The sequence below is a fragment of the Pleurodeles waltl genome, chromosome 7 (assembly GCF_031143425.1).
Source record: "Pleurodeles waltl isolate 20211129_DDA chromosome 7, aPleWal1.hap1.20221129, whole genome shotgun sequence".
NCBI lineage: Eukaryota > Metazoa > Chordata > Amphibia > Caudata > Salamandridae > Pleurodeles > Pleurodeles waltl.
This window is the reverse complement of record NC_090446.1, coordinates 1,081,444,771-1,081,461,555: the sequence shown is the minus strand read 5'-3', so window position 1 is coordinate 1,081,461,555 and position 16,785 is coordinate 1,081,444,771. Positions and strand designations below refer to the sequence as shown.

The following is a 16,785-nucleotide window of genomic DNA, read 5'->3' as shown; positions in this document are numbered from 1 at the left end:
TGCCAAAATTCTAAAAAGTGGGATTTTGAGAATTGCAATTTAAAATCTGACAATAATTTGTGATTTTAAACTGTGATTCCAGAGACACCAAACTCGAAAAATCTATCTCTTCCCCATTGAAAGATGTCACTATAAAAGGCTTTAAGGCAACTCCAAGGTGGTCCTATGGGAGATAGGCCTTGCAATAGTGAAACACAAATTTAAGAGTTTTTCACTATCAGGCCATTTAAAACTTGAAGGAACATGTCCAACTTTTTAAATACAAAGCACCCTGTATTTGGGATGTCTAAGACATAATTTAGGGAGTTCATCTATGTATTAAAAGTGAAGATTTGGGCTTGGCAAAAGATTGGCTTTGTCAGGTCGACATGGCAGTATAAAACTATATAAACAGGCTCTGCAGTGGCAGGCCTGAGAAATGTACCTAAGTGGGTGGCACAATCAGTCCTGCAGGCCCACTAGTAGCATTCAATTTACAGGCCTTAAGCACACGTACTGCAGTTTACTGGTGATTTGTAGGTAAATGAAATATGCCAACTGGGTACAAGCCCATGCTACTTTGTTTTAAGGAGAGAGCTCAAGCACATTAGCTCTGGTTAGCAATGGTAAAGTGCACAGAGTCCCAAGGCCAACAAAAACAAGTTCAGCACAAAAAGGGGATGAAGAAGGCAAAAAGTCTGGGGATCACCCTGAAGAAAGGGCCATTTCCAGCACTCACTGAAAGTAGTTTCCTTCAGTCAGAGGAAGCACTATAGCAATGTGTGGAGTGTGGGGCCAAAAATCAATTTTGCCTTTAGTCAATTTATAATTTTAGCTTGGCTAATATCTTCGGGCTTCTCAAACTATAAAAGTTTGAAAAAACCATGATAAAATAAAACAAGGATTGGAAAAATTATGGCATACACGGCCAGATGTAATGGTTTTGCCAATAATTCTTTTTTTTTTTTTTTGTCAAAAGGTTGCTCTTTGTTTGTTAGACAACAAGACTTATTCCTACTAAATGAGAGAACATGGGACACAGCCTTGATACCTTTCCCAGTTTGATGGATCATCAGCTTCCTGGAGGCCCTATGCCATTTTTCTTCCCATGTTTTGTCTGTGATGTCTGTGGCCAATTCCCTTTCCTATCGCATCACATAGGTATGTTCCTTTGCAAGGATAAGGTTAAGTATATGACGATCTAGCCATGAGATGCTACTATAGTGAACATTGTGGAGGTATAGGGCTTCTATGGGTGTGTCCTCCCTTTGCATGGCTAAGTGGGGGGGAGGTTTTCTGGCCCAGTGTAGTGCCTGTTCGATCCTATATGTGTCCCGCCTGGTCAGGGTGTATTTCTCAGGTATATCCTAATTTGTCCTCAAGACCCCATCCATTTAAAAACCGCTCAGATAGGGAGATTTGCCTCGGTCCCAGTCGAAGGAACCAGATTCATTGCTCCTGGAAAGAAGTCTGTGTTGTTAGGTAAATGAAATATGCCAACTGGGTACAAGCCCATGATACTTTGTTTTAAGCAGAGAGCTCAAGCACATTAGCTCTGGTTAGCAATGGTAAAGTGCACAGAGTCCCAAGGCCAACAAAACCAAGTTCAGCACAAAAAGGGGATGAAGAAGGCAAAAAGTCTGGGGATCACCCTGAAGAAAGGGCCATTTCCAGCACTCACTGAAAGTAGTTTCCTTCAGTCAGAGGAAGCACTATAGTAATGTGTGGAGTGTGGGGCCAAAAATCAATTTTACCTTTAGTCAATTTATAATTTTAGCTTGGCTAATATCTTCGGGCTTCTCAAACTATAAAAGTTTGAAAAAAACATGATAAAATAAAACAAGGATTGGAAAAAGTATGGCATACACGGCCAGATGTAATGGTTTTGCCAATGATTATTTTTTTTTTTTTTGTCAAAAGGTTGCTCTTTGTTTGTTAGACAACAAGACTTATTTCTACTAAATGAGAGAACATGGGACACAGCCTTGCTACCTTTCCCAGTTTGATGGATCATCAGCTTCCTGGAGGCACTATGCCATTTTTCTTCCCATGTTTTGTCTGTGATGTCTGTGGCCAATTCCCTTTCCTATCGCATCACATAGGTATGTTCCTTTGCAAGGATAAGGTTAAGTATATGACGATCTAGCCATGAGATGCCATTATGGTGAACATTGTGGAGGTATAGGGCTTCTATGGGTGTGTCCTCCCTTTGCATGGCTAAGTGGGGGGGAGGTTTTCTGGCCCAGTGTAGTGCCTGTTCGATCCTATATGTGTCCCACCTGGTCAGGGTGTATTTCTCAGGTATATCCTAATTTGTCCTTAAGACCCCATCCATGTAAAAACCGCTCAGATGGGGAGATTTGCCTCGGTCCCAGTCGAAGGAACCAGATTCATTGCTCCTGGAAAGAAGTCTGTGTTGTTAGCAAGGAGTAAAAGGGAAGGGGTATGTCAGAAACCTAAATCCCCCCTCGCCAGTAGGATAGGGGTGTGGATGTCAGTGAAAGGGGTGAGGGGGGTGCCAGCCCAGGTCAATGTAGGAAGCCACAGAAGCCTGCCCTGAGGGACTTGGAAAAAGGCCTCTTCCACCTGTAACCAAGACTTCTTGTTGAGGTTGTGGTTCCATTCGAGTGAGGGATGAAGCTGTGCTGCCAGGATATATGTGGTGACATTCGGAAACCCCAAACCTCCATCGGACGTGGGTCAAATAAGGATTCCCCGTGCCACCCTTGAACATTTGCCCACCCCAGAGGAAACTAAGCATTTTATTGCATAGCGGTGTCTGTGTCATTTTGGGTATCGTAAGGGGGAGGGTTTGGAGAACTTATAGTAGTTGAAGCATAAAGTTCATTTTAAAATAGTGTAGCCAACCTAGCTAGGAAATCTCTAGCTTGCCCCATTTGTAAAGGTATTTTAAGAAGGAGATAAGTATGGGAGGAATACTGCTATCATTTGTATTGTTTGTGCATCTCAAGAGTTGGTTCCCTAGGTGTGTTATAGTAGATGTTGCCCATTGGAAGCTGGCCCTCTGGACGGGTCCCCTGAGGTTGTCCTGCGGGTCAGCCACCCCTTGACCCATGATTTAGAGAAGTTGATTTTGAAGCCCGAAGGCCAGGCAAACCTATCTATATTCCTCATCAGCGCTGGAATGGTTGTGTTTTAGTCGGTGACAAAGCACATTATGCTGTCAGCTAATAAGACTAATTTATGCTCCCTAGCATCGACCATCACATCATGACTTGTGGCATTGCACTGGATCTTGGCTACTAAGGGCTCCATTGTCAAGGCAAGGACAAGTGGGGACAGAGCGCATCCCTGTCACATGCCCCTGGTAGCATAATGGAAGACAAAAAAGAATGTATTCATTTTGAGTTTTGCTGACTTTTTTTAAATTCACTAGAATAAAAGGTTTCATCTTGGGACCTTGGACTTTTGACAAATACGCCCAGTCCACCCTGTGAAACACCTCCTCAGCCTTAAGAGAAAGGAGGGCCATCAGGTGTCAGTGTCATTCTGCTACTTTTATGAGTACGATTGCCAGTTGAGCATTGTCGTTGGCCTGCCTGTTGCAAATGAATCCTGATTGCTGGGGGGCAATGAGGCAGGCCAGATCTGTTGGAACCGGTCATGAGTATTGATGCATAGAGTTTTACAGCACAATTCAGCAGCATGATTGGTCTTTACAAAGAACAGCATGGGGGCTTGTTGGGTTTCAAGAGCAGAGTAAGATAGGACTCTAACATTGTGTCTGTCACCACTCCCGATGTCATGGAAAAGTTGAATACCTTCACTAAGGGTTCTACTGGCAGGGAGGTGTCGATTTAACCAAATGTGGCTGTGAACCCAAACAAACCCGGGGCAGTGCAGGAGGGGAGGTTGCTTATTTCCACAATGGCCTCATCTGGAGTGATATCTTCTTCTAGGAGGCCCACCTCTTAACAAAGATATTCGTCTTGGTGTTTCACATCCAGATGTTGAGTTTGTGAAAGAGCTGAATATTATTGGTGGTAGACGGCAATAATACCAATCATCTCTTGTTGCAGCCTGCTATCCCTATCTTGAATTTTCTTGATATGGTTACATATTGACTACATGTGTACTTTATGGGCCCGGAGTCTATCTGCCTTGTTCCCCTGTTCATAGTAGGTTCGGCCAACATGTAGCAACTTCTTGGATGCTTCTTTCAATAACATATGCTCAAGTTCACTCTTGAAGTGATGAAGATCTCATAGGGTCCTATGTGATCCCCACATTCTATGTCATGTCTCTGCTTGTTGCATCTGAGTTTCCAATTCTTGTTTGTGGAGCTAAGCTGCTCGTTCAAATGCTACCATGTGTGAGAAGAGCTCTCCCCTAAAGACTGCTTTTGCTGCATCCCATAGGGTCACTTGGGATACTTCACTGTTATCATTCTAGGCAAAGTAATGTGCGTGCCGGAGGGTCGGGTTTTGGAGCGCTACCACGCTCATTACTCATGGTCTCAAATAGGGATGTTGAGGGTCAGCGGGTCCCATTGCCAGCCACAAATCAAATCATGATTATGTCCTGTGGACATTGGTATAAAACGTGTAGTCATTTTCATGAGGATGGTGGTGATGCCAGGCATCGATCAAGGAGAGATACAACATCCCTTGAGTCAAGGCTGCAGGGGCAACGGGCTCACCCTGTCGGGGTTTGAGCCCTCATGCCCCAGGTTGAGGGAGACATTGATATCACCACCTATTACAATATCTCCTCCTGTGAAGAGGGAGATCATTGGGAAGAAATCAGAGTGGAATTCCTCTCTCTCCCTGATGGGCACATAGATTGAAATTATGGGAGTTGGGGTGAGCCAAGTAAGCCTCGTATTCCTAACTGACGGCCCTCTCGATCCCCATATGTGCTGTCTAGCTTAAAGGCCAGGTTCCATTGGAGCTGTATTGCCGCTCCGCGAGTTTCGCATGAATAAGACTAATGGAACTGTGCAGGATACCAGTGGGAGCGGAGGCGTTTGATTGGGATATTTAGTGCCCTGGACAGTAAGGGAGATGATGTGTAAGGTTGTTGTAGCTAAGTGTGTGGGTGATCCCTGCCCATATCGAAGATATGGGGAGTAGAGTGTGCCTCTGTCCTGTCACCCCAAAACTGTCCATGTATGTGTGTCAGGAAAAATAGTAACAAACTAATCAACAACATTAAACAAAACATAAATGAATAAACCAGCACTTGGTTCGCCATCTTTCCCCACACTGTGCGCAGGGATCTAAAGGCCAGCCAGAAAGATGTGGAAAAGGCAATGGATTTATGGACCAATGAATGTGATTCCATCGGTTAGGTACAGGTTCCTAAAAAGGCCATGAGGGCCCCCCTCCACAATTACTCACAGTCAGTCTCCAGTTGGGTTAATCAGTGTTTGGCGGGACACTGTGAATATTTCAGTGGATGCTGTTGGGCAGCAATTTGGCTGCCGTCCCAGAGCCGCAGGAGAGACTCAAAGCGGAGTGCCATTGTCCGATAAAGCTGTTCTGAGTTCTTTTTTGTCTTGGCATCTCTGTTTGTGTGTTTTCTTTCTTGTTGAATGTGTGGACTAGAAGCGCCAACCCCCTCCTCCACCACCAGCGGAAGGTCCCTTGAGCTGTAAGGGACCTCTGAATCAGGAGGAATGGGCATTCCTAGAACTTTGTGAGCCTTTCAACATATATGCCTAGTCCAGCCTGTCAAACACCTTCTTGGCCTGTGGGCGTTGGCATGTGGGCAATGACCCTCTTGTCACAGAAGCTAAAGTGGAATTGCAGAATAAAGTCCCATTAGTATGGAATTTGGTGTTCAGCAGATGCTGGGTGACATCCTAGAATTCTGTTCAGTGGACCAACGTGTGGGTAGAGATGTCCTGGTATATGAAGATTTTATCTCCCCGGAACACAATTGGGTCTTTCTGCCGAGTGGCCTGCATAAACTACTCTTTCAAGTGGAAGTAGTGTACCCTGGTGAGAGCTTCTGGGGTCAAGTTCTTCTGTAGTTGGAATGCCAAGAACACTCTATGTGTGTGAGTAGCGGCTGGTCTTTGAGTAGTTGTAAGAGGTGTGTACAAAGAGGGCCTGGACATGCGCCCGAGGTCTGGCTGGAAGACTGTTGTTGTAATACCCTGATGCATATGTAATTGCACCTAGAGCAGTTTTTGAAGTCATCAATCTTATCCTGGAATGTCACCTGATTCCCTGCCGTGCAGTCTACATTCTCCAGCATTTGGTCTGCAACTGCTGATTCCTTGGCCACCAGGCGGTAATCTGTTTGTCTTATGGACTGGTCTATATCGGTGATGGCCCTGGTGAAGCCTTGCCAAAGTGGTGCTATATCTTTAGAGAATTCAACAAGCAGAAGCCTGATATCCTCTTTAGTCGCTGGGGTCAAGAAGTCAGGGCCCTCATCCAATCCGGAGAGTTGCATAAAAGGGTTCCCCCCTCCTCCTGTGAGCAAGAGTGATCTGCTTTCTGGAGCATGTACCTGTTGGACGTGGATCGAGGTGTCTTTCTTTTATTCACTGCCATTGTCATTGGGGTCCTCAATGGTCAGCTCCATTAATGTTAGTCTTGGTTTGCCTACTCCCGAGCTCTCAGTGCCTCCTGGCCTCCAGTCTTCATGATGTAAGGCAGAGAATAAACTCTCCTTCTGGGCCAGTAAGCTTCCATTGTGCACCACACTTGTTGAGCCAGTCACATATGGGTCCCCCAAGCAAACCGGCTCGCTTTGTGTGTGGGGGGGGTGAAGGGAGCCCCCTCTGCATATCGTCCCACGGCCTCACTGCCTCTGCTGGGTTACAATCTGGCCTCCACCACTATGGTGCCAGTCTAGGCTAGGTCCCCTGGTCTTCCCTGGGTCTTGCTGCTCAGAGGGAGGGAGTTTCTGCCACTCAAACAGGCCTACCATCCCCACCTCAGTCCCAGGGTCATCTCCAAGTTTGCCGTATTTGCCTGGGAGATGCATGATGTCATGCTTGGGGCACCTTTCCTTAGGCCAGGACAGTGTCTAAGACAGGTCCACCCAAATCCTTGCCATCCCAGGAACCACTGAGGGCACCACCTTGCCATACCCTCTTTAATCGAGGCAGACCTGAGTCGCCACCAGTTCATCCCGCCACTTCAGCACCTCATGGGTGGTCTACTCTTGCCAGCTTCCCCATGCCGCTCCAGTGTCATGGGCCACATCAGCCTCTGTGTCTCTCGGCCTACAGAGGTGGCTGCTGTGATGTGAGGACTTTGATCGGTGCAGCTCACAGATGACTGCCGTGCCTCAGGTCGTTGACAGGTTCAGCCACTCCATCCTCTAGCTTCTATTGGGGCATCATCAACTCTCGAGGGGACCATCGACTCGGCCCCCTCCCACCGTCCACCTTTGTGTGAGGCATTCCTGTCAAGATTCATCTTATAAAGGGAAATTATGGGGGCACGCATGCAGAGCTCAGGGGAGGCACGTCTTCACTGTTCGCCACCCTGGCCATGCCTCCCATTATAAGGCATTTTCAAGTGACTCGTTTGTCCATAGTTTGGAAATGTTCCACTGAGGTCACACTCTGAAAATATGTTTTCATATTGCAGGAGCAGTAATAATGATGATCCTGTGTAATTTTGTGAAGTGAGACTGCTCAATTTTTAAACTGCTGAGAAAGGAGGTCGGCTCTCCAAGCGAATGTGAAACTATTGTAGAAGCAAAACATAACATCAAGGACCGCTCTTCCAGCAGTCCAATAAACACATGCCCAGATCACACCACTCTTGTCACCCCTCAAAACCCACCTTTGTCAGCATCTTTGACCTGCTAAGCACTGGGAACATACACTGTTTCTTTGTAGCATTGCTTTTGCTGTATCAGAATATGATTGAGGTATGGTTTTCTTGTTTTTAATCTTTTCATTTTTTGTTTTTTGTTGTTGCTCATCTTTTCTGGCTTTACTTCGTGCACAGATATCTTCCCCTCTAGGTCCCAAATACTGATGCTCGGACCAGTGGCCACACACAGCTAGCAGTGGCTGCTTTGTGCTGTAGGATTGACAGTGTCACGAGAGCCAAACAAAATTGGACGATTACCAGCAACACTCATAACATCCTTGCTGTGTCCCCTGAAGGGACGGGTGGTGGTACCTGTAGTCGGATCTCATAATCTCAAGGTGCCATCCAAGGACCTAGAGAGTGCAACCTAGCCCTCTGAGGGAAACACTACATCACGAACGAAGTGAGAGTGTCCCGGGTCAGTTTCCTCATGATTAATTTTTTATTCGGAGATGAAAGCCGAGGTGGGGAACTTCGCGGCAGTAGTAATTTGCATTACTCATTCATTGTGACATCTAAGGGTGCCCGAAAGAGTCATATTCCGGACGTTACGGGTGGCAGGGAAGAGGATGGCCGCTGTGGGCGATGTAGTCGGCTGGAGCCCTGAAAGTGCACAGGCAGCTCATTTTTTCACATGGAAGGCAAAGAAATGCGGAGAAGTGTGTATTTTTCATTTTCTAAAAAATCAAATATGTCCTGAGGAAGCAGCTACAGATACCGCATCAAATATAATACAAAAGCCGGTGTTCATGAAGTCTTGGATAGCTCAGAAAGCTCCCTCTGGAGAAGAAAAGCAATCCATTTCCAGTTATGACCCGCTGACTCAATGAAAGTTACTTACAGCTTGAGCGAGGAATATGGACGAACACATAAACACTGAGAACGCAAATAGCAACAACAAGTCAAAAGAATTAAAATGACAGAAAGTTTGTCTAACAGTTGAAGTTAGTGGATAAACATACAACCTGTTTTCAGACAACCGAAATAAAGGGACTAAAGCTAGGCAGAAAGGGAGGGAGGGGTGGAGAAGGCAGTTGTGGATGCATATGGCTAAAGAGAAGGGCCAGGCACTTCAATTGAGTGCTAAAACTGAAACACTGTAGAAAGATGCACATGGAAAATAATCCCCTGTCATCAGCAGTGGAACCATACATCTCATTCTACGAAAACATGGTGATACCAGAACACTCCTTGGGCATGGCAAGCAGAAGGACAGGAGGAAAAGCCACTAAATCAGGAGCAGAGAACCGAGATAGAGAAGAAAAGAAAGCCAGCGAAACCTGACAAAGGTGCAGATCCGGAACCAACTTAAAATATATGTTAAAGAATTGTTAAAAAGCATCCGTCACAGTAGACTAAAGCTGTCTGTAGCACGTCCGTAAACATTCCCCTCAAGTCAACAGTGGATGGATGCAGCCTCTTCAGTCAGAAGACTGTGAGACCGAAGTGCTCCTGGGTGTGACAAGCATTAAGAACAGGACGTCCAGCTATTGACTAAAAAACAGACACATGAGATAGCCAAAAAAAGACAAGAAAGGAGCTGATTCATAACCTACTATAAGTATATGCACTGTGGTGAAAGTAACAGATCTTCCAACAGACACAAAAAGCTGTCTGAAGCCACGACCTAAATATTAGCAATTTTCAAATCCATCATCTGTCTACGTATAGTAAGGATGAAGATAAGTTGGAGTGTTGCTAGACACTTAGGGAAAAAATCGAAAAAAATTCACCATATCCACTGGAATATCATTGTGCCTTATACATTTAAAGAAACATCATGCAACAATGGAAGCATGGCTAATCCAAAAGTAGAAACGTTAAATTTAAAAAGAAAATATGCATTGCAAACAATGATCTAGATGTGGTATAAATTACCATTTTTAACAAGAACCACAAACAAACTATTGCACCTTGTTGGACAAGAATGTCCCATATATGATCTACATGTTGCGTGGCAGGCTACGATACTATCATCTTAGCCACTGCGGACTACGCCGTGGCCTGCGGCACCTCCCCCTTCTTTCGGGAGACGCCGTGGTTCTACGCAGCAGCCCGTTGTGGCTGTTTTGGCATCACAGACACACTGTGCAATGCCTGCCTTTTGCTGTTGGGCATGCCAAGGATCTGCGTGGCAGCCCGGTAAATACGCACATAACACTGCAACGGCTCCAGTTGGAACCGCTTCTCCTACTTTGTATGGTTTTGGGCCCTGTTTACTTACCTCGCCTCTGGGGGCCATGATCTTCTACTTCTTTCTATATCCAATCTTGTTCCCAGCATGCCCCAGGAATATTATTTATTTTCACTATTCTAAAACTGCAATTCTTCTATTTTTACCTTACTGTTTCCCTATCCAAGATGGACCTTCCTTATTTCCTATTACATCACTTCATTTCCTCTGCGTTGCAACACTCTTTACTTCTGCTGGTGTGTCCTTGATCTGGTTGGTGCATCCTGCTCCTGCCTGGTGTATTTTCGTTACTTCTTGGCGGTTCCTGTTCTTTTTGGAGTCTTTTGGGAGCCCTGTGTTATATTTTGCCTACTGCTTTGGATTTCCCGCCTGCATCAGAGAATTTTCCCGACTGTTTTTTTTCCTCTTGAGACTCCTTCTGGAAGGTGCATTCTGCTTTGACGTTCTCCTTCAGCAGCACCCTGGCAACCGGAAAGGGTCGTCCTTACCTCAGACATACAAGAACCCATAAGAGTCGACGTCAAGGACAGTCACAGTTCCCTGAAATTGAAAAAAAAGGGGCAGAACATGACAGTACATTCATGTCCCCTGCCCTGAGTTCCCAACTGCAAGTATCTGGTATTATGGTTATTGGATTTTGGCCCCAGCCTCATCCTAATCTAGCATGTGTGCAAAGGCCTAGTCCTGTCCCTTGCTAAGTGTCTGGTCCCTGATGGTCCTGGATTTATCATTGAGCCCCTGTTGGGGTTCACATTAATAGCACAGTAGTAGCAGCATACTATGTTTTTGTGGTGATCTTAGTGTGACCAGACCTTTTCATATACATCACAAGAATGGTAGCCTACTGGCCCATTAGTGTAAAGTTCCACTGCTCAAAGTGAGCTCGGATGTCTGCTCTGATGTCCTAAGCGCCTGCATGTCTATGTTTGTGTGTGTTTTTGCATGATTGACACTTTATACTTCTATGCCTGATCCATAATGAAGGAGGTCTGTGGTTTCAGTTTTGGAAGCCCCTGGCCCTCTCATTAGCTCATGACGGGGGTGAGATTACTCTCCCCGACAGTGAAAGTGTTTTGCTGACTTGCCCGAGACTGGAGGGAGGGGACCTTTAGAAAGGAAAGAGGTCAGCCTGTTGTCTTACTTCCTGATCACTATCAGATAAGGCTTTGATAGCCAGGTGCAGAATGCTCATACTGCTTTGTTCAACTCAAGGGGTGCCCTTGTCTGGAAACAGCCCTATTGTAAGGAGCATCACTCTAGACCAGTGGTTCCCAAACCTTTTGGAACCATAAACCACTTTTTAGAAAAAACAACCTACTTTAATGACATGAGGAGGGGTGATTTCTGGAGGAAACAAAACGATTGTGTGGTAGCACATTGTAATTTACATACAAAACATTTTACATTAAAATAGCCCTAACATTTGCACGGACACAGTTTTACTGATAAAACTATATATGATAACGTGTGGAAATTGGGTTTCTGTGAATATTCATTATTTGTGCATCTCCAAGTAAGTGTCTTGATTGTTTCCATCCCACTTCAGAATAAGAAGTAACTGTAGGAGGAATACAGTTAATTTACAAGTATTTATATTTTGTTGTGTGTTGCGAAAACCAACACCTTACATTATCACATAATTCACTTTAAAAACTCCTCTCACTTTAAAGTCAGAGAAAGAAAAGTAAACAATAATCCCCATGTGAAAAAAGAATAAAGCAGCCCGACATATGACCTCTGTCTTTCAATCATGGCAAATGTGACAAGTTAAACACAAAATTTAAAGGCATCTTTATTTATTGCTTTGACTTTTGTAACCCCACCAAAAATTAGCTCTTAGCCCACAGTTTGGGAAGGGCTGCTCTAGACAAAGGCTGAGTCTTGGAAACAGCCTGAAAAGGACACAGGAAAGAATAAGTGCAGACAGAGAATACAAATGCCCTTGCTGATGTACCTGAATCAGCCTAGCAGCTGTTGACCCACTTGATGTTCCAGTTCCAAGTTCTCTTCAACCATGGTGGGGGCTACACAGAACACCCGGAGGACTACTGTACCTGCCTGACATCCAGTTTTCCAGAGGTGAGGGGACATCACCTGGAATATGACCTGGAAGCAGAACTGTTCCTTGTCCCAAAATGCCTGGAGAATCCTTTCTTAGGAATAGGGGAGGAGTAAACTAACCCAGCAGGAGGAATGGACTACTGGTGTAGGCAAGGGCAGTGACCTCGATCATGTGGGTCCATCTGATAGAGACTCATGGAAGCATGCCTGGCATGCTCTAAGCTGGGAGACAGTCATCACTGTCATATTGTAAGATGTGCGGCATTGCTGAAATGTGGGAAAGTGACTTGCCCTATCAGTTGTGCTGTTGGAACTGTGGCACTGCTCCACCATATGACCAAGTGGTCTGCATTGCTGAAAATGAATACTACCAAGTTGAAAACGCCAAGCTAGAATCTTAGCTGTTACAGCTGTGGCATTTGCTCCCAAGCGGGCTGTGCCGCTGAAGAAGAGGTCCAAGTAAGACCATGTGACGTGCCCCAAAAGTGACTGAACAGACTTGTATAGTGGCTATCCCAGTGGCACTTGCCAATTATGTGCACATATGGGCTAATCCATGTGAAAATAACTGCTGCTTCAAAGCACTTGCCAGAGTGTGCCCGTATTACTGTGTGACTGCTGAGCAATGGAACTCAACCACCGCTGTTGCAGTGCTTTGAAGTGACTCAGCTGCCTTCCCCGGTCCTGCACCAAGAAGTGAACTGTATTAACTCATGGACCGGGGAGGGCCAAGCTGCTGACTCACTTCCGTCCAGGAGGAGTCCCTGATGCAACCTTTAGGCCCATCAGATGACTAAGCGCCCGGAAGAGACTCTCCAATTGAGGATAGCTGCTGCAGCCTCCAGACCATGCTACAGGCCGCTTCTGGACTGAAGAGGGGTGCAGTGGCATCATACACTGGCAACTGGCAGCTGATTGATCGTGGGAAACCCAAGACTGCGGAGCTGAAGGTCAAAGCAAGGTCTATGTGATCCTTGACTAAAGGCGAAACTAACAGTAAGAGACTGAGGGACTCATTTACAAGAATCTGATGCATTGGCTCCAATGCATCAGATTACTTGCGATGCCCTACGATGCCCTAATGACGCCATGGATGCGCTGTATTTACAATACAGAGCTCCATGGCGCATGTTTTCACAGGTGCGTCAGAAATTCTGATGCATCTGTAGTGCTAAACTCACGCATTGCTGGACTAGCGTAAAAAACATGATGCTACTCCAGCAAAGCCAGGAGGCCACCACTAAGAAATTCCCTGCATCAGTTTTATGCCTGCTCTGAGCAGGCAGTAAAATTCTGACGCAGTGAGGTATCAGAATGACGTAGTGAAATGTAAATTTCACTGTGTCAGTTCTGCGTGGCTTTTCCCGTGGTTACGCCTACCTTGCATACATTATACCGGGTACAGGTATAATGTGATGCAAGGCTTTACAAACTGACCCACTGGCGCCGATGTGTCAGTTTGTAAATAAGGAGCAGTGTAGAGCACTGCTTGCACCATCATTGAGTAAAAAAAATGATGCAACAGTTGCGCAAAGGCCTTGTAAATGAGGACCTGAGATCATTGATTGCCTACTGGACTGGGGGGGGGGTGCACTTGTGCTGAAGCCAACACAGGCGGGTGGAAAGAGGCAGAAGAAGGCATCCTCCCCAAAGGGGAATAATCATCTACCAGAGACTCTGAGTAGATGATACTTTTGTGTAGTATTACGTTTCACTGTGTATGAACATATTTTCTTTTTACAGAGTTAAACACTGGGCTGCGCAATCAGCTGTTGCGTGTCTTTTGAATCCTGAGTCTGATGTACCCTCACACTTAGCTCCCTGACAAGAGTGTGATTCCTCAACATCGCTATCACTGATAGTCAAGAGGTGCAAGAGTTGTAGTTGGCTCAGTTTTCAGAGCCATGCTCGGACAGACCCCAGAGACACATGACCCAGTCCCTCTGGCTGTGGGCCAGTAGCTGCTGCTTGACTTATGGTACCCCAATGTGCGGTCTAACACAGCTTTTCAAGTTTAGGTGGTAATAGTGTAGTATTACTTAGCATTTGGGTTCCGGTTTGTTACGTTTGGTTTTCAATTACTCACTTATTATCTACTTCATTGTTATATGACTCAGTAGAGTCAAAGAGCCTGAGTCACAAGGATGTTGCCGTAGCTTAATCTTGCAGTACTCAAGACTTACACCTGAATTCCAGGAGCACTACAAGAGTAAATCACATCTGCTTACAGCAAAATCTTTACGAACTGGGTCCTCAGTGGTGATCCCTGCCACGGTGTAAAGTCTATCGACACAGGCTCACCTTTCAGTACAGTAAAAGACAAAATACAAAAAATAGCACAGTACCACAGCTGACAACATTCGCCTGCCAATGACGACATCGACATAATTCATGCAAAAAAAATGCTATTCTGTGTGATGCTCGACCTCGCACTGTTGTGAAAACATGATCCAAATGTATCTATCGCAGGATTTGTACTCGAGGTACACCATCTAGTACAAATTATCTACTGTAGATAAAAAACGAGGGAAAGATGTAAAGTGTTTGCTTTAGAGTTGAACCCAGGTATTACAAGTATGTGCATATAGTGATATGCCGCTTGACCTCTTGGTTCTGTGTGGTTTCAGCTGGTTTTATGATTTGGTGCAAAACTGGGTCATGCCACTTTACTACATATGGATTTGTGCTATCTAACCCCAGACACCACCCTCTTTCCTCAAATGAACAGGAAGATAAGACAAACGGGCATATTTACAAGCCCCTTGCACAGCACTAGTGTCATTTTTTTATGCTAAGCATTGCGCCACTTTATAACCACTTACACCACATTATGCCTGCACCAGGCATAATGTATGCAAGGGGGCGTTCCCCCATTAGAAGGCCCAGAAAAATAGTGGAGTGAAATCTACATGATTTCACTGTGCCATTTTTAGTGCCATTTTTTACGCCTACCTTAGGCAGGCATTAAAGTGACACTACCATTGTATTCAATGGGCCTCCCTTGACTTTTGTAGATTAGCGCCATATTTTTGGTGGTAATCCACCAAAGCACTACAATAGTATCGACATTTTTAATGCTATTGGCCTAACGTGCGCCATGGTTCACCATATTATAAATACGGAGCTGACATGGTGTTGTTAGGGGGCACTATTGGACGCAAGAAAAGTAGTGCATCATCTATGATGCGCCACTTTCTTGTAAATATGCCCCAAACTTGTTTAGCACTGTGCATTGTCCTTTGAATTGATTTTACAATTTAAAGCCTTGATTTACACATGCCGATTGTTGTAACACATATTTGTACTTTATTATAACTTACAAATCAAAACTTTGCTGGAGAAGTGAACTTCGCAATTGGGCCTAATGGTCAGTCCTGGAATGTGTGGTCCTGTGGTTAAAATATTAGGTTTAGCAGCAGGCCTGCGTTTCGTATGATCGTGCCACATATTAAGCTGGGTTTTACTGGCCACCTTAAGGTATATCTAAGAGCCTTAAATATAATAACTGTAAATCAATGTGTTTAGAAGTACCAAATATCATTTCAAGGTACTTTACAAGTATGCAATGAATAGTTTCAGCCACAGTGTTCTCTGCAGCAGATCGTCATTATAAATTAGAAAGGCGTGTTTCACTGTACAGCAAAATGCATTGCCATTTGTGAATATCACATTGCCTTGCAGGTGTGACAAAGTAAGTAACACTTAAGACGCTGGTTCATGTTGCAGTGACCTCATAGTGATTTATGACTGATCGTTTGATAAATTTGCTGGGCTTCATTACTGATAATTACTATGGAATTACCCCATGGAGGCATTTCCTATTACTACTCTATTAGTATTGACAATGTAAAACAGTCACGTGCCCACAAGTCACCCTAGAGATGTTGACGAGAAACAAACATTTGTACTCACTTGGGTGATCGAGCCTTCTTAAGGAAAAGAAATGCTCCCTTGGGCGAGGCCGGCCTACGCACAAGGCGGGACACTGCACGGTGGAGGCCATGTCCACCCTCAAACCATAGTACTTCTTTTGTCCAGCAGCTCGGATGGATCTGTGTAGGATGGCACCAGTCCTTTCCCCCAGTGTGTGCAGGCTGAGCCCTGCTGCATTACCACCAGTCTGATCGGAGACCTGCTAGCTGGTGGGGTCTCCGGGGCGTACTCCTTGCTGGGGTCTCGCCCTCTGCAGTCATAGAGCACACAGGACACCAGGAACACCAGAAGCAGGATGACGTAACTAGCGACCAGAATGATCAGGTTCAAGGTGACAGGGTCGATCTCCAGGTAAAACTCCATTTGATCCCATGCTATTGAAGTGAAGCGCCACCTGAAGCACCTCGAACACTTGAGAAGGCAGCGAGCAGTTCGGCACTGGTCAGATGAGATGTATTGGCTTTGCGGTAAAAATACTACTAATCCACTCCCACCCCTGCAGAACTGCAATTCTCTGAACTGGTCGATTAAAGCTGCTCAGTTTAATAACTTAAGCTCCTTCTTTTAATACCTTGATGCTGGCAGAGGCACTCTGCTTCTGAGCAACGTATTAGTGAATATATTCACGGTCTAGGAAAGATCATTTTTTTTTCAGAACATGCAGTGTTTATAAATCCATCTAATGTAAAAAAAAAAATCTTATCCCCAGTTAAAAACAAAACGTTGGATACCAGCATATTATAGTCAGGGCTACTGGAATTATGAGGCAGGGAAGCACCAAATGATATGGCAGGTTGACTAAATAATTCCTAAGAA

At 45.1% G+C, this 16,785-nt stretch overlaps 1 protein-coding gene across 1 annotated transcript in view; it reads right to left on the bottom strand.

Annotated features, from left to right (window-relative positions):
* Nucleotides 1-16,537, bottom strand: part of SMIM36 (small integral membrane protein 36) — a 429,881-nt gene extending 413,344 nt beyond the window's left edge. The window contains exon 1 of the mRNA XM_069200022.1: nucleotides 15,949-16,537. Within this exon, the coding sequence (XP_069056123.1) occupies nucleotides 16,048-16,332 (285 nt within the window). The 5' untranslated portion in view covers nucleotides 16,333-16,537 and the 3' untranslated portion in view covers nucleotides 15,949-16,047. The remainder of the gene's footprint in view (nucleotides 1-15,948) is intronic.
* Between the last annotated feature and the right edge of the window lie 248 nt (nucleotides 16,538-16,785).